Raw genomic sequence first — 24,738 nt, 5'->3', positions numbered from 1 at the left:
TTCATTCATTGGGGTTTGGGGGTGTTTTGGGGTGCCCCCCCCCCAATGCCTCCCAATGGAGTGGGGGTGCAGGGGGAGGAATGAGTCCCCACTTGGTGCCCATTCCCCACCTGGTTCCATCCATCCCTGGATCCCCCATCCCTCCCAGCATCCCTTCATCCCTGCCTGTATCACCCATCCCTGCCTGCATCCCTTCATCCCTTCCAGCATCCCTTCATCCCTTCCAGCATCCCTTCATCCCTTCCAGCATCCTTTCATTCCTGCCTGTATCCCCCATCCCTGCCTGCATCCCTTCATCCCTCCCTGTATCCCCCATCCCTGCCTGGATCCCTTCATCCCTGCCTGCATCCCCCATCCCTCCCAGCATCCCTTCATCCCTCCCTGTATCCCCCATCCCTGCCTGGATCCCTTCATCCCTGCCTGTATCCCCCATCCCTCCCTGTATCCCCCATCCCTGCCTGCATCCTCCACCCCTGCCTGTATCCCCCATCCCTGCCTGCATCCCCCATCCGTCCCTGCATCCCTTCATCCCTACCTGTATCCCTTCATCCCTGCCTGCATCCCTTCATCCCTGCCTGCATCCCCCATCCCTCCCAGCATCCCTTCATCCCTGCCTGGATCCCTTCATCCCTGCCTGTATTCCCCATCCCTGCCTGCATCCCCCATCCCTCCCAGCATCCCTTCATCCCTACCTGTATCCCCCGTCCCTGCCTGTATCCCTTCCTCCCTCCCAGCATCCCTTCATCCCTGCCTGTATCCCCCATCCCTGCCTGCATCCCCCCTTTTCCTTCCCTTCCCCCCGCTTACCCCCTTTTTCCCCCTTTCCCCCCACTTTTACCCCTCCATTCCTCACCCTTTCCCCCCCCCAATTCCCTCCCATTCCCCCCCCCCCCCCCCCAGGATCTCTCCTCATCCCATCACTTCCATCCTTTTATTCCTTCCTCGCTCCAAAACGGGGCCGAGCGGGGCCCGAGTCAATAAATAACATCTCCCACACGGGAGGGGACACGTTGGGGGGTCCCTGAGCGCATGGGGGGGGGGGGGGGGGAGGATGCGTCCTCCCCAATAATTAATTAATAATTAATACAATAGGGGCGTGGCTAATAAATATCAATAAATAGGGGTCACAGCTTATTGCGGAGCAGCACCAGGGCCCGCGAGGCCCAGTCCAGGTACAGGTGGAGGCTCTGGAGCACGGCGTGGCCGGCGCGGACCGCGGCCCAGGGCGAGCCCGGGGCCGGCAGCGGGGTCTGGGGGGCGCTGGGTCGGGGGAGGCTCAGGCGGGAGAGCTGCGAGGGGGGAAACACGTGTGGGTATGGGTGGGCAGGCGTGTACATGCGTGTTCATGCGTGTCCACCCGTGTACATGCGTGTCCATAGGTGTCCAACCGTGTACATGCGTGTTCATGCGTGTCCACCCGTGTACATGCGTGTTCATGCGTGTCCACCCGTGTTCATGCGTGTCCATAGGTGTCCAACCGTGTACATGCGTGTTCATGCGTGTCCATGCGTGACCACCCGTGTTCATAGGTATCCACCAGTGTTCATGCGTGTTCATGCGTGTCCACCCGTGTACATACGTGTCCATAGGTGTCCAACCGTGTACATGCATGTTCATGCGTGTCCACCCGTGTACATGCATGTCCACCTGTGTTCATGCGTGTACATGCATGTCCACGCGTGTGTATGCGTGTCCGCCTGTGTTCATGCGTGCCCGCGCATGTACATGCGTGTTCATGTGTGTTCATGCGTGTCCACCCGTGTTCATGCGTGTCCATAGGTGTCCACCCGTGTTCATGTGTGTCTGCACGTGTACATGCGTCTCCATGCGTGTCCGCGAGTGTCCACGCGTGTACATGCATGTCCACCCGTGTTCATGCGTGTCCATAGGTGTCCACCCGTGTTCATGCGTTTACATGCGTGTCCAGCCGTGTACATGCGTGTTTAGGCGTGTTCATGCGTGTCCGCGAGTGTCCACCCGTGTACAAGGGTGTACATGCGTGTCCACCCGTGTTCATGCTTGTCCATAGGTGTCCACCCGTGTAAATGCATGTCCACCCGTGTACATGCGTGTCCCCCCGTATACATGCGTGTCCATAGGTGTCCACCCGTGTTCATGTGTGTCTGCACGTGTACATGCGTCTCCATGCGTGTTCATGCGTGTCCACGCGTGTACATGCATGTCCACCCGTGTTCATGCGTGTCCACCCGTGTATTTGCGTGTTTAGGAGTGTTCATGTGTGTCCGCGAGTGTCCACCCGTGTTCATGTGTGTCTGCACGTGTACATGCATCTCCATGCGTATTCATGCGTGTCCACGCGTGTTCATGTGTGTCCACCCGTGTTCATGCGTGTCCATTGGTGTCCACCCGTGTTCATGCGTGTCCACGAGTGTCCACCCGTGTTCATGCGTGTTTAGGCGTGTTCATGCGTGTCCGTGAGTGTCCACGCATGTCCATGCGTGTGTATGCGCGTCCACTCGTGTTCATGCGTGCCCGCGCATGTACATGCGTGTTCATGTGTGTTCATGCGTGTCCACCCGTGTTCATGCGTGTCCATAGGTGTCCACCCGTGTACATGCGTGTCCACCCGTGTACATGCGTGTCCATATGTGTCCACCCGTGTTCATGTGTGTCTGCACGTGTACATGCGTCTCCATGCGTGTTCATGCGTGTCCACCCGTGTTCATGCGTGTACATGCGTGCCCACCCGTGTACATGCGTGTTTAGGCGTGTTCATGCGTGTCCACGAGTGTCCACCCGTGTTCATGCGTGTCCATAGGTGTCCACCCGTGTTCATGCGTGTTTAGGCGTGTTCATGCGTGTCCGCGAGTGACCACGCATGTCCATGCGTGTGTATGTGTGCCCACCCGTGTTCATGTGTGCCTGCACATGTACATGCGTGTTCTTGTGTTCATGCGTGTCCATGCGTGTTTAGGCGTGTTCAGGCGTGTTCATGCGTGTCCACGCTTGTCCATGTGTGTCTGCACGCGTACATGCGTCTCCATGCGTGTTCATGCATGTCCACGCATGGCCATGCGTGTTCATGTGTGTCCACGCGTTTCCACCTGTGTTCATGCATGTCCACACATGTCCACGCGTGTTTATGCGTGTCCTTGCATGTACATGCATGCCCACTCGTGTCCACGGGGAGAAGCCCCGCCCATTCCCCCCAAGCCCCGCCCCGAAGCCCGTCCCCATTCTTACAGGTGAGCGAAGCCACGCCCCCCATTCGCGCGAGCCGCTCCCATTGGTGGAAGCCCCGCCCCTACGCCCCCATGCATGCAAGCGAGAGAAGCCACGCCCCCAGTAGCCAGGCCACGCCTCCATTCACACGAGCCAGTCCCATTGATAGAAGCCTCCCCCCTTTCTTAAGCCCCGCCCCGAAGCGAAGTCCGACCCCATTCATAGAGCGCGAAGCCACGCCTCCATTCAGACAAGCCACCCCCACTGGTGGAAGCCACGCCCCCTTTTGTAAGCCCCGCCCCGACACGAAGCCCGTCCCCGTTCATGCAGGTGAGAGAAGCCACGCCCCCAATAGCCAGGCCACGCCTCCATTCACACAAATCTCTCCCATTGGTGGAAGCCGCCCCCCCTTGCCTAAGCCCCGCCCCGACTCGAAGCCTATCATTCATAGAGCGCCAAGCCACGCCCCCATTCACACACTCCCCTCCCATTGGTGGAAGCCGCGCCCCCTTGTGTAAGCCCAGCCGCTCCGCGTAGCCCGTCCCCATTCATAGAGCGCGAAGCCACGCTCCCCTCCACACACTCTCCTCCCATTGGCGGAAGCCCCCGCCCCGCCGCTCCGCCCGTCCCCATTCATTCAGGTGAGCGCAGGAGCCGCGCCCCGCCCCTTCCCCGCCGCACCGCCTCCCCATTGGCCCTCCGCCGCCAAGCCCCGCCTACCAGCAGGTCGAGGCTCCGCCCCAGGCGCTCCAGGCGCGCCAGCAGCGCTCCCAGCTCCGGCTCCAGCGGGCGCAGCGCGGGCCCGGCCCGGCGCAGCCACTCCAGGTGCCGCCGGTAGCGCTGCAGGTCCGAGCTCAGCCGAGAGAGCGCTGCCGCAGCCTGCCCCCAACCGGAACCGTCACGGAACGGACCCACAACCGAGGGGGGGAGGGAACCGGACCCACAACCGCGGGGGGAACCGGACCCACAACCGGGGGAGGAACCGGACCCACAACCGAGGGGGGGGGGAAGGAACCGGACCCACAACCGAGGGGGGGGGGGGGACCGGACCCATGGGGGGGACAGGGACCCACAACCGGGGGGGACCCGGACCCACAACCGGGGGGAGGAACCGGACCCATGGGGGGGACAGGGACCCACAACCAAAGGGGGACCCGGACCCACAAGCAGGGGGAGGAACCGGACCCACAACCGAGGGGGGGGGGGGACAGGGACCCACAACCGGGGGGGAACCGGACCCACAACCGGGGGGGGGAACCGGACCCACAGCGGGGGGGGGAACCGGACCCACAACCGGGGGAGGAACCGGACCCACAACCGAGGGGGGGGGGAAGGAACCGGACCCACAACCGGGGGGGGACCCGGACCCCCGACCGAGGGGGGGGACAGGGACCCACAACCGGGGGGGAACCGGACCCACAACCGGGGGGAGGAACCGGACCCATGGGGGGGACAGGGACCCACAACCAAAGGGGGACCCGGACCCACAAGCAGGGGGAGGAACCGGACCCACAACCGAGGGGGGGGGGGGACAGGGACCCACAACCGGGGGGGAACCGGACCCACAACCGGGGGGGGGAACCGGACCCACAGCGGGGGGGGGAACCGGACCTATGGAGGGGACAGGGACCCACAACCAGGGGGGGAACCGGACCCACAACCAGGGAAGGAACCAGACCTATGGAGGGGACAGGGACCCACAACCAGGGGGGAGGAACCGGACTCACAACCAGGGAGGGAACCGGACCCACAACCAGGGAGGGAACCGGACCCACAACCACGGGGGGGAGAACCGGACCCACAACCGGGGGGGGAACCGGACCCACAGCGGGGGGAGGAACCGGACTCACAACCAGGGAGGGAACCGGACCCATGGGGGGGACAGGGACCCACAACCAGGAGGGAGGAACCGGACTCACAACCAGGGGGGAACCGGACCCACAACCGGGGGGAGGGGGGGTGTGAACCGGACCCACAAGCGGGGGGGGGAACCGGACCCACAACTGGGGGGGGAACAGGAGCCACAACCAAGGGAGGGGGGAACCGAACCCACAACCCAGAGGAGGACCCGGACCCATGGGGGGGACTCGGACTCATGGGGGGGACAGGGACCCACAACCGGGGGGGACCCGGACCCATGGGGGAGACCCAAACCCATGGGGGGGACAGGGACCCACAACCAGAGGGGGACCCAGACCGGGGGGGGGCTCGGACCCATGGAGGGAACCCAGACCCATGGGGGGGGACAGGGACCAACAACCAGAGGGGGACCCAGACCAGGGGGGGGGCTCGGACCCATGGAAGGAACCCAGACCCATGGGGGGGACAGGGACCAACAACCAGAGGGGGACCCAGGCAAGGGGGGGGACTCGAACCCATGGGGGGGGGACTCGAATCCATCCTGGGGACCTGAACCCATCGCGGGGACCCAGACCCTTGGATTGGGACCCAGATCCATGGGGGGACCCGGACCCGGGGGGACCCGAACACATGGGGGGGACCTGAATCCATCCCGGGTACACGGACCCTTGGGGGTGACCCGGACCCATGGGGGGGACCCGACCCCATGGCGGGGACTCGAACACATGGGGAGATGCAAACCCGCAACCATGGGGGGACCCGAACCCATGGAGGGGACCCGAACCCATGGAGGAACCGGACCCATTGTGAGGACCCGAACCCATCGTGGGGACCCGAACACACGGGGGGACCCGAACCCATCGGGGACCCCGCTTAGAGACCCCCTTGAGGACCCGAACCCCCGGGGGGACCCGAACCCATCAGAGACCCCGCTTAGAGACCCCCTTGAGGACCCGAACCCATCGTAGGGACCCGAACCCCCGGGGGGACCCGAACCCATCAGAGACCCCGCTTAGAGACCCCCTTGAGGACCCGAACCCCCGGGGGGACCCGAACCCATCAGAGACCCCGCTTAGAGACCCCCTTGAGGACCCGAACCCATCGTAGAGACCCGAAAACACGGGGGGACCCGAACCCATCGTAGGGACCCGAAAACACGGGGGGACCCGAACCCATCGGGGACCCCGCTTAGAGACCCCCATTGAAGGGACCCGGCCCCATGGGAGGGACCCAAACACACGGGGGGACCCAAACCCTGCAGCCATGGAGGGACCCGAACCCCCGGGGGGGGGGGGGGTGTCCCGCTGCCTATCGGGGACCCCACGGCCACCCCAATTCCCCTCCCCACGCGTGTCCCCACCTGGATATTGGCGAGCTCCAGGGCGCTCATGGAGAGCACGGGCAGCGAATCCAGTTTATGCTCCCCTTCGGCCGGGAATCGCGACTTCTGTCGGCGACATAAATGGAAAAGGAGGGGGGGGGGGGTGTGTCACCCAATGCGGGGGCACCAAGAAAGGGGGGAGGGGGGGATGTGGGATTTGGGGGGGGGGGGTACCCACGAGGAGCGCGAGGAAAGCTTTGGTGTCGCTGAGCAGCGCCTTGGCGAGGCTGACGATGGCGTCGAGCTCGGTGCGGGGGTCCGGGGGTCGCGGGCGGGGGGGCCCCGCAAGGCCCGGGCACGGCCCCGGCCACAGCCCCGGCCACAGCCCCAGGAGGGCGAACAGCGCCCGCCACGGAGCCCCTGCGGACACGGACACGAGTGAGGGGGGGGGCACATCCAGAGGGGGGGATCCAGGGATGGGGGGGGGGGAGAGCCCGAATTGGGGGGATCCCGAGTGGGATAAGGCTGGGATAATGAGGGGGAGACCCCCATTAAGGGATCCCGAGTGGGAGACTCCGAGAGGGGGGATCCCAAATGGGGGGATCCCGAGTGGGATAATGCAGGGATGAGTGGGAGACCCCCAGTGAGGGGATCCCGAGTGGCATAATGCAGGGATAACGAGGGGGAGACCCCTGTTTATGGGATCCCGAGTGGGATAAGGCTGGGGTAACGAGGGGGAGACCCCCATTATGGGGATCCCGAGCAGGATAATCCAGGGATAACGAGAGGGAGACCCCCAGTGAAGGGATCCCGAGTGGGAGACTCCGGGGGAGGGAGCATCCCAAATGAGGGGATCCCGAGTGGGATAATGCAGGGATAATGAGGGGGAGACCCCCATTAAGGGGATCCCGAGTGGGAAAATCCCGGAATGAGGGGGGGGGGAATAGCAAAATTGGGGGGGGGGGGGGGGGCGGATCCTGGTGTTCCCGAGTGGGAGACTCCGAGTGGGGGGATCCCAAATGGGGGGATCCCGAGTGGGATAATGCAGGGATAATGAGTGGGGGATCGCAAAACGGGGGGATCTGGGTGCTCCCGAGTGGGATAATCCCGGGATAATGAATGGGGGGATCCCAAAAAGCAAGATCCCGAGTGGGATAAGGTGGGATAAAGAGGGGGAGACCCCCATTAAAGGGATCCCGAGTGGGATAATGCAGGGATAACGAGTGGGAGACCCCCAGTGAAGGGATCCCGAGTGGGAGACTCCCGGGGGGAGAGCATCCCAAATGGGGGGATCCCGAGTGGGATAAGTCTGGGATAATGAGGAGGAGACCCCCAGTGAGGGGATCCCGAGTGGGATAAGTCTGGAATAACAAGTGGGAGACCCCCATTAAGGGGATCCTGAGTGGGATAATCCCGGGATAACGAGGGAGAGACCCCCATTAAGGGGATCCCGAGTGGGAAAATTCCGGAATGAGTGGGGGGGATCTCAAAAAGGGGGGGGGGGGGGGATCCTGGTGTTCCCGAGTGGGAGACTCCGAGTGGGGTGATCCCGAATGAGAGGATCCCGAGTGGGATAAGGCCGGGATAAGGAATGGGGGATCACAAAACGGGGGGATCCCGGTGTTCCCGAGTGGGATAATCCCGGGATAATGAATGGGGGGATCCCAAAAAGCAAGATCCCGAGTGGGATAATGCAGGGATAATGAGGGGGAGACCCCCATTAAGGGGATCCCGAGTGGGATAATCCCGGGATAACGAGAGGGAGACCCCAGTGAAGGGATCCCGAGTGGGAGACTCCGGGGGGGGAGCATCCCAAATGGGGGGATCCCGAGTGGGATAATGCAGGGATAATGAGGGGGAGACCCCCAGTGAGGGGATCCCGAGTGGGAGACTCCGAGTGGGGGGATCCCAAATGGGGGGATCCCGAGTGGGATAATCCCGGGATAATGAATGGGGGGATCCCAAAAAGCAAGATCCCGAGTGGGATAAGGTGGGATAATGAGGGGGAGACCCCCATTAAGGGGATCCCGAGTGGGATAATCCCGGAATGAGTGGGGGGGATCGCAAAAGGGGGGGGATCCTGGTGTTCAAGAGTGGGAGACTCCGAGTGGGGTGATCCCGAATGAGAGGATCCCGAGTGGGATAAGGCCGGGATAAGGAATGGGGGATCACAAAACGGGGGGATCTCGGTGTTCCCGAGTGGGATAATCCCGGGATAATGAATGGGGGGATCCCAAAAAGCAAGATCCCGAGTGGGATAAGGTGGGATAACGAGGGGGAGACCCCCATTAAGGGGATCCCGAGTGGGAGACTCCGAGTGGGGGGATCCCAAATGGGGGGATCCCGAGTGGGATAACCCCGGGATCCCGAGTGGGGAGACCCTGAATGGGGAGACGCCGAGTGAGGGGATCCCAAAAGGGATGCTCCAGGTATTCCCGAGGGGAGTATCCCGGGGTCCAGAGTGGGTGACGCTGAATGGGGGGGATCCCAAATGGGGGGATCCTGGTGTTCCCGAGTGGGATTATCCCGGGATCTCGCGTGGGGGAGAGCAAAAGGGGGGGTGGGGGGATCCCGAGTGAGGGGATCCCGGTGTTCCTGTGAGGAGCATCCTGGGTTTCAGAGTGGGAGACTCCGAATGGAGGGATCCCAAGTGGGGGGATCCCAGGTGGGAAAATGCCGGGATCCCGAACGGGGAGACCCCGAGTGAGGGGATCCCGGTGTTCCTGTGAGGAGCATCCCGGGTTTCAGAGTGGGAGACTCCGAATGGAGGGATCCCAAGTGGGGGGATCTCAGGTGGGATAATGCCGGGATCCCGAACCGGGAGACCCCGAGTGAGGGGATCGCGGTGTTCCCGAGAGGGGTATCCCGGGGTCCAGAGTGGGAGACCCTGAACGGGGAGGGGATCCCAAATGGGGGGGGACCCCGGCATTCCCAAACGGGATCCGGGGACGCCGCAATCCCGCTGCTCCCCGGAGCAGCCGGAATTGGGGGATCCCGGCGCTGGGGATCCCGGGATTTAGGGCTGAGGATTCCGGGATTCCCGTCCCTTCCCGGTGGGATGAAGGGGGGGGGGGGGGGCGGCTGCGCGTCCTGTGCGGTCCGGGCTGGAAAGTTTGATGCGGGTGAGTCAGGGGCGGCCCCAATGTGGGGGGGGGGGGGGGCCGGGATGGGGATAGGGGGGTGTCCGGGACATCAACCCCCCCACATTGACCCCTTTCTGCCCCACACATTGACCCCCACACCCCCCCCCACATTGACCCCCCTCTGCCCCACACATTGACCCGCAGACACCCCACGCATTGACTCCTCCCACCCCGCACTGCCCCACACATTGACCCCCCCCCCTCCCCCCCCCCCCCCCACCTCTGCCCCACACATGGGGGGCGGAGCCGCCGCGGGCGGGGCAGGTGCGCGCCGGGGCCGTTTGTGGCTTTGAGGCGCGGCGGCAGCTGCCCGCGCCCCGAGGCCACGGGGATGGACGCGCCCGGTCCCGCCGTTGGCGGGGGGGGGGGGGTGTTGGGCGCTGGGGGGGGGGGGGGGGGGGGGGGGGGTGAGGGATGTGGGGCAGGATCCACCCGTGGACACCCCCCCCTATCCCATGTTATAGGGTGGGGGGGGGGACGGACGTGGTCCCCAAAACTGGGGTCCCCCTCCTCCAATCACGACCTCCCACTCGTGTGTGTGTCCCCCCCCATTCATAAGCGTGGCACTTACTTGTCATGGCGGGGCCGGAGGGTGCCCCCACGGGGCACGGATGGGACCCACGGGTGGGGGGGTGAGGATGGGGCTTGAGGGGGGGGTGTTGCACAAGCGTGGATTCAGGCGGGGATGGGGAACGGGAACGGGGCAAAACGCGGTGCCGGGGGCACGGGGCCGCTCAGCTTGAAACGGGGCAGGGGCTCGGGTGCGTTTCCACGCAGCCAAAAACGCTTCCACGCAGCCCAAAACGCTTCCACGCAGCCCAAAACGCTCCCGAGGCCACGGCCACGCTCCCACTTACCCGCTCACGGCCACGTTCGCGCTGTCACAGCCCCGTTTCCACTCAGGGGGACACCTCCAAACGGCCGCGGCCACGCTGCCACGCACCCCAAAACGCTTCCACGCACACCAAAAACGCTTCCACGCACCCCAAAAACGCTTCCACGCACCCTAAAACTCCTCCACGCACCCAAAACACGCTCGCGATGCCACGGCCGCGTTCCCCCTTACCCACTCACGGCCACTCTCCCATGCGCCCCAAACGCTTCCACGCACCCCTAAACTCCTCCACGCACCCCCAAACTCCTCCACGCACCCCCAAACGCCTCCACGCACCCCAGAAACGCTTCCACGCACCCCCAAACGCCTCCACGCACCCCAGAAACGCTTCCACGCACCCCAGAAACGCTTCCACGCACCCCCAAACGCGTCCACGCACCCCAGAAACGCTTCCACGCTCTCAACGCCGAAGCCACGCTCCCCTGCACCCACTCAGCACCACGCTCCCCCGCACCCAGACGCGTTTCCCACGCACCCACTCGCGCCGTTTTTTGCCCCCCCCCCGTTTTTCCCCGTTCTTTCCCGTTCTCTCCACAACACGGGGGGGGTGGCGACACCGGTTTAAAGGGGTCCAAAAAGGGGAAGGGGGGGGGGAGGAAGAGAAGGGGGGGGGGTGGGGGAAGGGGGGTGTCCGGTTGTGTCCCGCGTGTCCTCGCGTGGGGCGGCGGGAGCGTGTCCGGTGTCCCCGCGTGACGCCCGGTTCCGCGCCGGCCCCATTTATACGGCGGCGCGGGCGCCGTTGGCGATGACACACGCGTGAGTCACGGCTTTTCCATTCAGCAACGCACCGGGGGGAGAGAAACCCCCCACGGACACGGCGGGGGGCGGCGGGACCCCCCCCCCCCCCCCCCAGCCCCACACCCCCCACTCATTCATCCCGTACCGGGGGGGAGGCAACGGGGTTGGGATCCGGAACCGGGATGGGGATGGAGAGGGGTCGGGACCGCACCGGGATTGGTCCCGCATCGGGGGATGTAACGGCATCGGGTCCGGTCATTGCAATGGGGATGATCCCGGTTCAGAAACGGGATGGACCTGGACCAGGATCGGGCCCGCACTGGGGTCTGTAATGGCACCGGGTCCGGTCATTGCAATGGGAATGATCCCGGTTCAGAAACGGGATGGACCTGGACCAGGATCGGGCCCGCACTGGGGTCTGTAATGGCACCGGGTCCGGTCATTGCAATGGGGATGATCCCGGTCCAGAACCGGGATGGACCTGGAGCAGGATCGGGCCCGCACTGGGGTCCGTAACGGCACCGGGTCTGGTCACTACAATGGGGATGATCCCGGTTCAGAACCGGGATGGACCTGGAGCAGGATCGGGCCCGCACTGGGGTCCGTAACGGCACCGGGTCTGGTCACTACAATGGGGATGATCCCGGTTCAGAACCGGGATGGACCTGGAGCAGGATCGGGCCCGCACTGGGGTCCGTAACGGCACCGGGTCCGGTCATGGCAATGGGGATGATCCCGGTTCAGAACGGGGATGAACCTGGACCAAGATCGGGCCCAAACTGGTATCGGTCCGGTTGTGGGGTCCCTAACGGAACCTGGACTAGAACTGGGATGAACCCGGACCAGGATCGGGGCCGCACCGGGGTCCATAACGGCACCGGGTCCGGTCATTGCAATAGGAATGATTCCGGTCCAGAACCGGGATGAACCTGGACCAGGATAGGGCCCCCACCATTGTCTGTAGGGGCAGAGGGGTCCGGTCATGGCAATGGGGATGATCCCGGTCCAGAACCGGGATGAACCTGGACCGGCATGAACATGGACCAGGATCGGGCCCGCTCTGGGGTCCATAACAGCACCGGGTCCGGTCATGTCAATGGGGATGATTCCGGTCCAGAACCGGGATGAACCCGGACCAGGATCGGGGCCGCACCGGGGTCCATAACAGCACCGGGTCCGGTCATTGCAATGGGAATGATTCTGGTCCAGAACCGGGATGAACCCGGACCAGAACCGGGATGAACCTGGACTAGGATTGGGCCCGCACCGGGGTTTGTAGGGGCAAAGGGGTCTGGTCATGGCAACGGGGATGATCCCGGTTCAGAACCGGGATGAACCTGGACCGGGATCAGCCTGGACCAGGATCGGGCCCGCATCGGGGTCCATAGCAGCACCGGGTCTGGTCATGGCAATGGGGATGATTCCGGTCCAGAACCGGGATGAACCTGAACCGGGATGTTCCTGGACCAGGATCGGGCCCTCACTGGGGTCCAGAACGGCACCGGGTCTGGTCATGGCAATGGGGATGATTCCAGTCCAGAACCGGGATGAACCCGGACCAGAACCAGGATGAACCTGGACCAGGATTGGGCCCGCACCAGGGTCTATAACAGCACCGGGTCCGGTCATGGCAATGGGGATGATCCCGGTTCAGAACCGGGATGAACCTGGACCGGGATGAACCTGGACCAGGATTGGGCCCGCTCTGGGGTCCATAACGACACCGGTTCCGGTCATGGCAATGGGGATGATCCCGGTCCAGAACCGGGATGAGCCCGGACCAGAACCGGGATGAACTTGGATCAGGATCGGGCCCACACCGGTATCGGTCTGGCTGTGGGGTCCCTAATGGCACCGGGTCTGGTCATGGCAATGGGGATGATCCCGGTTCAGAACCGGGATGAACCCGGACCAGAACTGGGAATGGTTCCTCACTAGGATCCGTAATGGCACTGGTTCTGGTCAATGCAATGGGAACGATCCCGGTACCGAATCGGGATGAACCTGGACCGGGGTGAACCTGGACCAGGATCGGGCCCACACCGGGGTCGGTCCCGTTGTGGGATCCATAACGACACCGGGTCCGGTCATTGCAATGGGGATGATCCCGGTTCAGAACCGGGATGAACCCGGACCAGGATCGGGATGAACCTGGACCGGGATGAACCTGTACCGGAGTCGATCCCGTTGTGGGATCCATAACGACACCGGGTCCGGTCATGGCAATGGGAACGATCCCAGTCCAAAACCGGGATCAACCGGTTCAGGGCACTGAGGCTCGGCCCCATTGCGGGCTCCATAGGGGCACCGGCTCCGGTCATAGCTATGGGTCCGGTACCCCCCCCCCCTCCCCCCCCGGATCCCTTCCCCCCCCCCCCCCCATTGACTCATTTCCCCCCCCCCTCCGGTCTCGCCTCCCCCCCCCCCCCCCCCCCCCCCGGGGGGGGGGGGCCCCCGGGGGGGGGGGGGGGGGGGGCCCGGGGGGGGGGGGGGGGGGGGGGGGGGGGGGGGGGGGGGGGGGGCGGGGCCAAGGGGAGGGGGCGGGGTTAAGGGGGGGGGGGGGCACCTGTAGAGGGGACCCAGAGGTCTATGGGGAGCACCCATGGACCAATTGAGGGCTCCTATGGGGAGCACCCACTGACCCACAGACAGCACCTATAGAGGGGACCCATAGATCTATGGGGAGCACCTACTGACCCATAGAGGGCTCCTATGGGGAGCACCCACTGACCCACAGCCAGCACCTATAGAGGGGACCCATAGATCTATGGGGAGCACCTACTGACCCATAGAGGGCTCCTATGGGGAGCACCCACTGACCCACAGCCAGCACCTATAGAGGGGACCCATAGATCTATGGGGAGCACCTACTGACCCATAGAGGGCTCCTATGGGGAGCACCCACTGACCCACAGCCAGCACCTATAGAGGGAACCCATAGATCTATGGGGAGCACCTATTGACCCATAGAGGGCTACTATGGGGAGCACCCACTTATCTATGGGGAGCACCCACTGACCCACAGACAGCACCTATAGAGGGGACCCATAGATCTATGGGGAGCACCTATTGACCCACAGAGGGCTCCTAGGGGGAGCACCCATTGACTCCTAGAGGGCTCCTATGGGGAGCACCCACAGATCTATGGGGAGCACCCACTGACCCACAGACAGCACCTATAGAGGGGACCCATAGATCTATGGGGAGCACCTATTGACCCGCAGAGAGCTCCTATGGGGAGCACCCATTGGCCCATAGAGGGCTTCTATGGGGAGCACCCATAGACCTATGGGGAGCACCCACTGACCCACAGGCAGCACCTATAGAGGGGACCCATAGATCTATGGGGAGCACCTATTGACCCATAGAGGGCTCCTATGGGGAGCACCCATAGACCTATGGGGAGCACCCATTGACCCATAGAGGGCTCCTATGGGGAGCACCCACAGACCTATGGGGAGCACCCACTGACCCACAGACAGCACCTATATGGGGACCCATAGATCTATGGGGAGCACTTAATGATCCATAGAGGGCTCCTATGGGGAGCACCCATTGACTCATAGAGGGCTCCTATGGGGAGCACCCATTGACCTATGGGAGCACCCACTGACCCACAGACAGCACCTATAGAGGGGACCCATAGATCTATGGGGAGCACTTAATGACCCATAGAGGGCTATGGGGAGCCCCGCCCCCCGGGACCACCCACGTGGTGTTGCGGTGGGGGGAGGGGCCCGAACCCTCCGCCCCTCCCCCCCCATTGGCAGCGGGAGGGGGGAGGTGAGGGGGAGGGGGGGCCGCGGTGACGTCAGCGACGGCAGCAGCGGAAACCCCGCGAGCCGCAGAGAACCCCCCCCGGCCCCCCACATCCTGCCCCATAGAGAGAGAGAGAGCCCCATAGAGAGAGAGACCCAGAGAGAGAGACCCATAGAGAGAGAGAGACCCATAGACAGCCCCATAGAGAGAGAGAGAGACCCATAGAGAGAGAGAGACCCATAGACAGCCCCATAGAGAGAGAGAGAGCCCCATAGAGAGCCCCATAGAGAGAGAGAGAGGCCCATAGAGAGAGAGAGACCCATAGAGAGAGAGACCCATAGAGAGAGAGAGACCCATAGAGAGAGAGAGAGACCCATAGAGAGAGAGAGACCCATAGAGAGCCCCATAGAGAGAGAGAGAGCCCCATAGAGAGCCCCATAGAGAGAGAGAGAGCCCCATAGAGAGAGAGAGACCCATAGAGAGAGAGAGAGACCCATAGAGAGAGAGAGACCCATAGAGAGAGAGAGAGACCCATAGAGAGAGAGAGACCCATAGAGAGCCCCATAGAGAGAGAGAGCCCCAGAGAGAGCCCCATAGAGAGACCCATAGAGAGCCCCATAGAGAGAGAGAGAGCCCCATAGAGAGAGAGAGCCCCATAGAGAGAGAGCCCCATAGAGAGAGAGAGAGCCCCATAGAGAGAGAGCCCCATAGAGAGAGAGAGAGCCCCATAGAGAGAGCCCCATAGAGAGAGAGAGAGCCCCATAGAGAGAGAGCCCCATAGAGAGAGAGAGAGCCCCATAGAGAGAGAGAGAGACCCATAGAGAGCCCCATAGAGAGAGAGAGAGAGACCCATAGAGAGCCCCATAGAGAGAGACGGAGAGCCCCATAGAGAGCCCCATAGAGAGCGAGAGAGAGACCCATAGAGAGCCCCATAGAGAGCCCCATAGAGAGAGACGGAGAGCCCCATAGAGAGCCCCATAGAGAGAGCCCCATAGAGAGAGACGGAGAGCCCCATAGAGAGGGAGAGAGCCCCATAGAGACAGAGAGCCCCATAGAGAGAGAGCCCCATAGAGTGAGAGAGCCCCATAGAGAGCCCCATAGAGAGCCCCATCGAGAGCCCCATAGAGAGAGAGCCCCATAGAGAGCCCCAAAGTGAGAGCTCCATAGAGAGGGAGCCCCGTGGAGAGAGAACCCCATAGAAAGCTCCATAGAGAGAGCGAGCCCCATAGAGAGAGAGAGCCCCATAGAGAGCCCCCTAGACAGAGAGCCCCATAGAGAGATTGCCCCATAGAGAGCCCCATAGAGGGCCCCATAGAGGGAGCCCCATAGAGAGCCGCGTAGGGAGACCCGTAGAGAGACCCACAGAGACAGCCCCATAGAGAGCCCCATAGAGAGAGGGACCCCACAGAGAGAGATCCTGCCCCATAGAGAGAGCCCCATAGAGCCCCATAGAGAGCCCCATAGAGACACCTCCTGCCCCATCGAGATCCTGCCCCATCGAGACACCTCCTGCCCCATAGCACCTGCCCCACAGAGACACCTCTGGCCCCATAGTGCCTGCCCCATAGAGACACCTCCTGCCCCATCGGGATCCTGCCCCATAGAGATCCAGCCCCATAGCGGCTGCCCCATAGCGACACCTCCTGCCCCATAGCAGCTGCCCCATAGAGCCCCTGCCCCATAGCGGCACCTCCTGCCCCCCACCCCACTCCTGCCCCATGGGGGGAGGGGGGGCAGCTGCTGCCCCACACGTGTCACGTGTGTGTCACGTGTGTGTCACGTGTGTGTCATGTCTGTGTCATGTATGTGTCATGTGTGTGCCCGCATGGGGGGGCCGCGACTTGCGTCAGGCGCTGACGCCGAGGGGGCCCGACCGGATGTGGGGGGGGTGGGGTGGTGACACCACCCCCCCCCCCCCCGAGTTGGTTTGGGCCGGGGGGAGGGGGAGGGGGCAGTGTGGCCATAGGCTCCTATAGCCCCTATAGCCCCTATAGACCCTATAGCCCCTATAGCTCCCTATAGCCTCCTATAGCCCCCTATAGCCCCTATAGCCACCGGTAGCCCCTATAGCCATCTGTAGCCCCTATAGCCCCATATAGCCACCTATAGCCCCTATAGCCCCCTATAGCCCTCTATAGCCTCCTATAGCCCATATAGCCCCTATAGCCCCATATAGCCACCTATAGCCCCTATAGCCTCCTATAGCCCCTATAGCCCCATATAACTACCTATAGCCCCTATAGTCGCCTGTAGCCCCTATAGCCCCCTATAGCCCCCTATAGCCCCTATAGCCCTCTATAGCCCCTATAGCCCCTATAGCCCCCTATAGCCCCCTATAGCCCCTATAGCCCCTATAGCCCCCTATAGCCCCTATAGCCCCATATAGCCACCTATAGCCCCTATAGCCCCCTATAGCCCCTATAGCCCTCTATAGCCTCCTATAGCCCATATAGCCCCTATAGCCCCATATAGCCACCTATAGCCCCTATAGCCTCCTATAGCCCCTATAGCCCCATATAACTACCTATAGCCCCTATAGTCGCCTGTAGCCCCTATAGCCCCCTATAGCCCCCTATAGCCCCCTATAGCCCCCTATAGCCCCTATAGCCCCCTATAGCCCCCTATAGCCCCTATAACCCCCTATAGCCCCTATAGCCCCCTATAGCCCCCTATAGCCCCCTATAGCCCCCTATAGCCCCTATAGCCCCCTATAGCCCCTATAGCCCTTATAGCCCCTATGACCCCCCCCACCCCTCCCCCCGTGTCAGTGGGTCCGGTGGGGGAGGGGCGGGGGGGGGGGCCTTGCGCAAGAGCCCCCGCTTGGGGCAGGCCCGGGCTGACCGCAGGGGGGGGAGGGGTGGCCGGACCCATGGGGGGAGGGGCGATGGAGGGGTTTCTATGGGGGTAAATGGGCTCCTATAGGTGGGTATGGGCCCATATGGACATGTATGTGCACATGTATGGGCTTCCATAGGGCTATATGTGCCCATATGGACATGTATGTGCACATGTATGGGCTTCTATAAGGCTATATGTGCCCCTATGGACATGTATGTGCACATGTATGGGCTTCTATAGGGCTATATGTGTCTGTATGAACATGTATGTGCACATGTATGGGCTTCCATAGGGCTATATGTGTCTGTATGGACATGTATGTGCACATGTATGGGCTTCCATAGGGCTATATGTGTCTGTATGGACATGTATGTGCGCATGTATGGGCTCCTATAGGTGCCTATCTTTGCCCATATGGACATGTATGTGCACATGTATGGGCTTCTATAGGGCTATATGTGCCCATATGGACATGTATGTGCACATGTATGGGCTTCTATAGGGCTATATGTGCCCATATGGACATGTATGTGCGCATGTATGGGCTTCTATAGGGCTATATGTGTCTGTATGAACATGTATGTGCACATGTATGGGCTTCTATAGGGCTATATGTGCCCCTATGGACATGTATGTGAACATGTATGGGCTTCCATAGGGCTATATGTGTCTGTATGTACATGTATGTGCACATGTATGGGCTTCTATAGGGCTATATGTGTCTGTATGAACATGTATGTGCACATGTATGGGCTTCTATAGGGCTGTATGTACCCCTATGGACATGTATGTGAACATGTATGGGCTTCTATAGGGCTATATGTGTCTGTATGTACATGTATGTGCACATGTATGGGCTTCTATAGGGATATATGTGTCTGTATGAACATGTATGTGCACATGTATGGGCTTCCATAGGGCTATATGTGTCTGTATGGACATGTATGTGCACATGCATGGGCTTCCATAGGGCTATATGTGTCTGTATGGACATGTATGTGCACATGCATGGGCTTCCATAGGGCTATATGTGTCTGTATGGACATGTATGTGCACATGTATGGGCTTCTATAGGGCTATATGTGTCTGTATATACATGTATGTGCACATGTATGGGCTTCTATAGGGCTATATGTGTCTGTATGGACATGTATGTGCGCATGTATGGGCTCCTATAGGTGCCTATCTTTGCCCATATGGACATGTATGTGCACATGTATGGGCTTCTATAGGGCTATATGTGCCCATATGGACATGTATGTGCACATGTATGGGCTTCTATAGGGCTATATGTGCCCATATGGACATGTATGTGCGCATGTATGGGCTTCTATAGGGCTATATGTGTCTGTATGAACATGTATGTGCGCATGTATGGGCTTCTATAGGGCTATATGTGCCCCTATGGACATGTATGTGAACATGTATGGGCTTCCATAGGGCTATATGTGTCTGTATGTACATGTATGTGCACATGTATGGGCTTCTATAGGGCTATATGTGTCTGTATGAACATGTATGTGCACATGTATGGGCTTCTATAGGGCTGTATGTGCCCCTATGGACATGTATGTGAACATGTATGGGCTTCTATAGGGCTATATGTGTCTGTATGTACATGTATGTGCACATGTATGGGCTTCTATAGGGATATATGTGTCTGTATGAACATGTATGTGCACATGTATGGGCTTCCATAGGGCTATATGTGTCTGTATGGACATGTATGTGCACATGCATGGGCTTCCATAGGGCTATATGTGTCTGTATGGACATGTATGTGCACATGCATGGGCTTCCATAGGGCTATATGTGTCTGTATGGACATGTATGTGCACATGTATGGGCTTCTATAGGGCTATATGTGTCTGTATATACATGTATGTGCACATGTATGGGCTTCTATAGGTGTGTGCGTGCCCGTATGGACATGTATGTGCACATGTATGGGCTTCTATAGGTGTGTATGTGCCCATATGGACATGTATGTGCACATGAACGCACATATATACACGTGTGTCTCTGTGTCTCTACACATGTGTATGTGCATAGACACCTATAGAAACACACGTATACACGTGTGCATGTGCACATGGATGCACATATACAACATGTATGTGCCTGTATGTGCCCATATGTATACATAGATGCATACATATACACGTATATGTGTCTGCATGGGCATGAATGAGTACATGGATGCACGCATGTGACATGTATGTGGCTGCATGCGCATGTATGTGCCCAATAGGAGCCTATAGCATGTATATGTGCCTGTACACGCATAGGTGCACGTATGTAACATGTATGTGGCTGCATGCCCATGTATATGCCCAATAGGAGCCTATAGGATGTGTATGTGCCTGTACACGCATGGGTGCACGTATGTAACATGTATGTGGCTGCATGTGCATGTATGTGCCCAATAGGAGCCTATAGCATGTATATGTGCCTGTACATGCATGGGTGCACGTATGTAACATGTATGTGGCTGCATGCATATGTATGTGCCCAATAGGAGCCTATAGCATGTATATGTGCCTGTACATGCATGGGTGCACGTATGCAATATGTGGCTGCATGCACATGTATGTGCCCATAGGTGCCTGTAGCATGTATATGTGCCTGTACACGCATGGGCGCACGTATGTAACATGTATGTGGCTGTATGTGCCCATAGGAGCCTATAGCATGTATATGTGCCTGTACACGCATGGGTGCACGTATGTAACCTGTATGTGGCTGCATGTGCCCATAGGAGCCTATAGCATGTATATGTGCCTGTACACGCATAGGTGCACATATGTAACATGTATGTGCCTGCACGCGCATGTATGTGCCCATAGGAGCCTATAGCATGTATATGTGCCTGTACACGCATGGGTGCACGTATGTAACATGTATGTGGCTGTATGTGCCCATAGGAGCCTATAGCATGTATATGTGCCTGTACACGCATGGGTGCACGTATGTAACATATATGTGGCTGTATGTGCCCATAGGAGCCTATAGCATGTATATGTGCCTGTACACGCATGGGTGCACGTATGTAACATGTATGTGGCTGTATGTGCCCATAGGAGCCTATAGCATGTATATGTGCCTGTACACACATGGTTGCACGTATGTAACATGTATGTGGCTGCATGCACATGTATGTGCCCATAGGAGCCTATAGCATGTATATGTGCCTGTACACGCATGGGTGCACGTATGTAACATGTATGTGGCTGTATGTGCCCATAGGAGCCTATAGCATGTATATGTGCCTGTACACGCATGGGTGCACGTATGTAACATGTATGTGGCTGTATGTGCCCATAGGAGCCTATAGCATGTATATGTGCCTGTACACACATGGGTGCACGTATGTAACATGTATGTGGCTGAATGCACATGTATGTGCCCATAGGAGCCTATAGCATGTATATGTGCCTGTACACGCATGGGTGCACGTATGTAACATGTATGTGGCTGTATGTGCCCATAGGAGCCTATAGCATGTATATGTGCCTGTACACGCATGGGTGCACGTATGTAACATGCATGTGCCTGTATGTGCCCAAAGGAGCCTATAGCATGTATATGTGCCTGTACACGCATGGGTGCACGTATGTAACATGTATGTGGCTGTATGTGCCCATAGGAGCCTATAGCATGTATATGTGCCTGTACACGCATGGGTGCACGTATGTAACATGTATGTGGCTGTATGTGCCCATAGGAGCCTATAGCATGTGTATGTGCCTGTACACGCATGGGTACACGTATGTAACATGTATGTGGCTGTATGTGCCCATAGGAGCCTATAGCATGTATATGTGCCTGCACGCATGCACACGTGTGCGCACAGACACGTGTGTTTGGGGCCGCGGGGGGGGGGGCGTGGCCTCGTGAGAAGGAGGCGTGGCCACCACATCCTCGCCTTCCGATTGGCCCCCCCTCTTCCCGCCGAAACGCCCCTTTCCCCGCCCCCTCCCGCCCTCACCACACCGCCGCGCTCTCATTGGCTGTCTCCGCCGCGGGAGGGGGGAAGCGCTCGGCCAATCCGAGCCCTGGGATGGGGCGGGGTGGGCGGGGCCAGCGCTGAGGGGAAGGAAGGAAGGGGCAATGGCGGCCGCGGCGGTGAGAGCGGAGGGGCCGGGCCGGGGCCTGCCCCATAGGGACCCATTGGCGCTGTGGGGCCGGGCCCTAGAGGCCTCCTTTGCCCCCCAAGCGGCCCCACACAGCCGTGGGGCGGGCTGAGGTGTGTGATAGCAATGAATGGGGAGCCCCCCCCCCTTAGGTGCTCATAGGTGGGGATGGGGGTGTCCTCCCCATAACCACATCCCAGAGCCCCCTAGAGCCCCATAACCCCCCCCATAGCCCCATAACCACCTCCCAGAGCCCCCTAATTCTCCCTATAGCCCCATAACCACCTCCCAGAGGCCCCTATAACCCAATAACCACCTACCAGAGCAACCTATAGCCCCATAACCACCTCCCAAATCCCACTATAGCCCCATAACCACTTCCCACCCCCCCCCCAGCCCCATAACCACCTCCCAAATCCCACTATAGCCCCATAACCACCTCCCAACCCCCCCCCAGCCCCATAACCACCTCCCAAATCCCACTATAGCCCCATAACCACCTCCCAACGCCCCCTATAGCCCCATAAGCACCTCCCACCCCCCCCAGCTCCATCACCCCCCCCATAGCCCCATAACCACCTCCAACCCCCCCCATAACCCCCCTATACCCCATCACCCCCCATAGCCCCATAACCACCTCCAACTCCAACCCCCCCATAACCACATAACCCCCCCCATAGCCCCATAAACCCCCCATAGCCCCATAACCCCCCATGACCCCCCCCATAGCCCCATAACCCCCCCATAGCCCCATAACCCCCCATAACCCCCCCCATAGCCCCATAACCACCTCCAACTCCAACCCCCCCCATACCCCATCACCCCCCATAGCCCCATAACCACCTCCAACTCAAACCCCCCCATAACCGCATAACCCCCCCCATAGCCCCATAACACCCCCATAGCCCCATAACCCCCCATAACCCCCCCATAGCCCCATAACCAACTCCAACCCCCCCCATAACCCCCTCTATAGCCCCATAACCACCTCCAACTCCAACCCCCCCATAACCCCATAACCCCCTCTATAGCCCCATAACCACCTCCAACTCCAACCCCCCCCATAGCCCCATAACCAACTCCAACCCCCCCCATAACCCCCTCTATAGCCCCATAACCACCTCCAACTCCAACCCCCCCCATAACCCCATAACCCCCTCTATAGCCCCATAACCACCTCCAACTCCAACCCCCCCCCATAGCCCCATAACCCCCCCTATAGCCCCATAACCCCCTCCAACCCCCCCATCCCCCATCCCACCATATCCCCCCCCCCCATTCCCGGTTTCCTTTCCTGACTCGCCCTTTTCCTGTCCCTGTATCCGGATGGGAGCAGAGGACAAAGGCCTTGGGGGGGGGGGGGGGGGGGGGGGGGGCGGAGTGGGGTGTGGGGGGGGGGGGCCACACACAGGACCCAGAGCACCCTGGGGCTGTGGCGCTGAGCACCAGTGGGTGCCCGGAGCTGGGGTGGGAGGGGATGGGAGCTTGGGGGGGGGGATGGGAGCTGGGGGGGGGGATGGGAGCTTGGGGTGGGGGGTGGGGGGGTGGGAGCTGGGGGGGGGTGGGGATGGGAACGGGGTGGGGAAATGGGATCTTGGGGGGGGAGTAGGAATGGGAGCTGGGGGGGGGGATGGGAACTGGGGGGGGAGTGGTGATGGGAGCTGGGGGGGGTGGGGATGGGAGCTGGGGGGGGGATTGGAGCTTGGGGTGGGGGGCTGGGGATGGGAGCTGGGGGGGCGTGGGGATGGGAACTGGGGGGGGTGAGGGGAGCTGGGGGGGGGATTGGAGCTTGGGATGGGGGGCTGGGGGTGGGAGCTGGGGGGGGTGGTGATGGGAGCTGGGGGGGGGTGGGGATGGGAACTGGGGGGGATGATGGGAGCTGGGAGGGGGATTGGAGCTTGGGATGGGGGGCTGGGGGTGGGAGCTGGGGGGGGTGGGAATGGGAGTTGGGGGGGGTGTGGGGATGGGAACTGGGGGGGATGATGGGAGCTGGGAGGGGGATTGGAGCTTGGGATGGGGGGCTGGGGGTGGGAGCTGGGGGGGGTGGGAATGGGAGTTGGGGGGGGTGTGGGGATGGGAGCTTGGGGGGGTGTGTGGGGGGGTTTGAGCCTGTCTCACCCCTATGTCCCCCCCCCCCCCCCCCCCAGCCCCCCAGGAGCGCCGCCATGCTCGCCGAGGAGCGCAAGGAAGGCAGCCCCCGCTTCGGGAAGCTCCACTTCCCCGTGGGGCTCTGGATCAACTCCCCCAAGAAACGCCTGGCCAAGATGAGCCGGCGCTGGCCCAGCGCGGGGTCCGTGCGGTGAGGAACCCCCCCACACCCCCCCCTTTGTGTTCCGTGATCCCCACTGATCCCCATTGATCCCCATTGATCCCATTGATCCCATTGATCCCATTAACCCATTGATCCCCACTGATCCCATTGATCCCCTCTGATCCCCACTGATCCCATTGATCCCACTGACCCCATTTATCCCCACTGATCCCATTGATCCCCACTGACCCCTATTGATCCCATTACCCCCATTGATGCCATTATCCCCATCGATCCCCAATTATCCCATGATCTGCATTGATCCCATTAATCCCACTCACCCCATTGATCCCGTTGATCCCCTTTGATCCCACTGATCCCATTGATCCCACTGATCCCCACTGATCCCATTGATCCCCACTGATCCCATTGATACCACTGACCCCACTGATCCCATTGATCCCCGTTGATACCACTGATCCCATTGATCCCACTGATCCCCACTGATCCCATTGATCCCCACTGATCCCATTGATACCACTGACCCCACTGATCCCATTGATCCCCATTGATACCACTGACCTATGATCCCCTTCCCCTAATCCCCTTATCCCATT

General features: G+C 60.7%; 1 protein-coding gene across 1 annotated transcript; it reads right to left on the bottom strand.

Moving 5' to 3' along the window:
- Positions 1-1,070: 1,070 nt before the first annotated feature.
- Positions 1,071-10,090, bottom strand: IL11 (interleukin 11). Its single transcript, XM_062617103.1, has 5 exons — positions 10,079-10,090; positions 6,603-6,784; positions 6,404-6,490; positions 3,904-4,062; positions 1,071-1,289 (listed from the first exon to the last, which is right to left on the bottom strand). The coding sequence occupies exons 1-5, from the start codon at positions 10,083-10,085 to the stop codon at positions 1,125-1,127; spliced, it is 600 nt and encodes a 199-aa protein (XP_062473087.1). The 5' UTR covers positions 10,086-10,090; the 3' UTR covers positions 1,071-1,124.
- Between the last annotated feature and the right edge of the window lie 14,648 nt (positions 10,091-24,738).

This window comes from Pezoporus occidentalis, unplaced genomic scaffold (assembly GCF_034315485.1).
Source record: "Pezoporus occidentalis ecotype Australia unplaced genomic scaffold, CSIRO_AGI_Poc_V1 ctg1038, whole genome shotgun sequence".
Classification (NCBI taxonomy): Eukaryota; Metazoa; Chordata; class Aves; order Psittaciformes; family Psittacidae; genus Pezoporus; species Pezoporus occidentalis.
This window is presented reverse-complemented; position numbering and strand designations above follow the sequence as displayed.

Excerpts from the sequence above, each read along its gene's own strand:
- IL11 (XM_062617103.1), bottom strand. Across the intron at positions 6,491-6,602 it reads AAGCTTTCCTCGCGCTCCTC|AAGTCGCGATTCCCGGCCGA; the intron begins GTGGGTACCCCC and ends TGTCGCCGACAG. Across the intron at positions 4,063-6,403 it reads TGGAGCTCGCCAATATCCAG|GCTGCGGCAGCGCTCTCTCG; the intron begins GTGGGGACACGC and ends GGTTGGGGGCAG.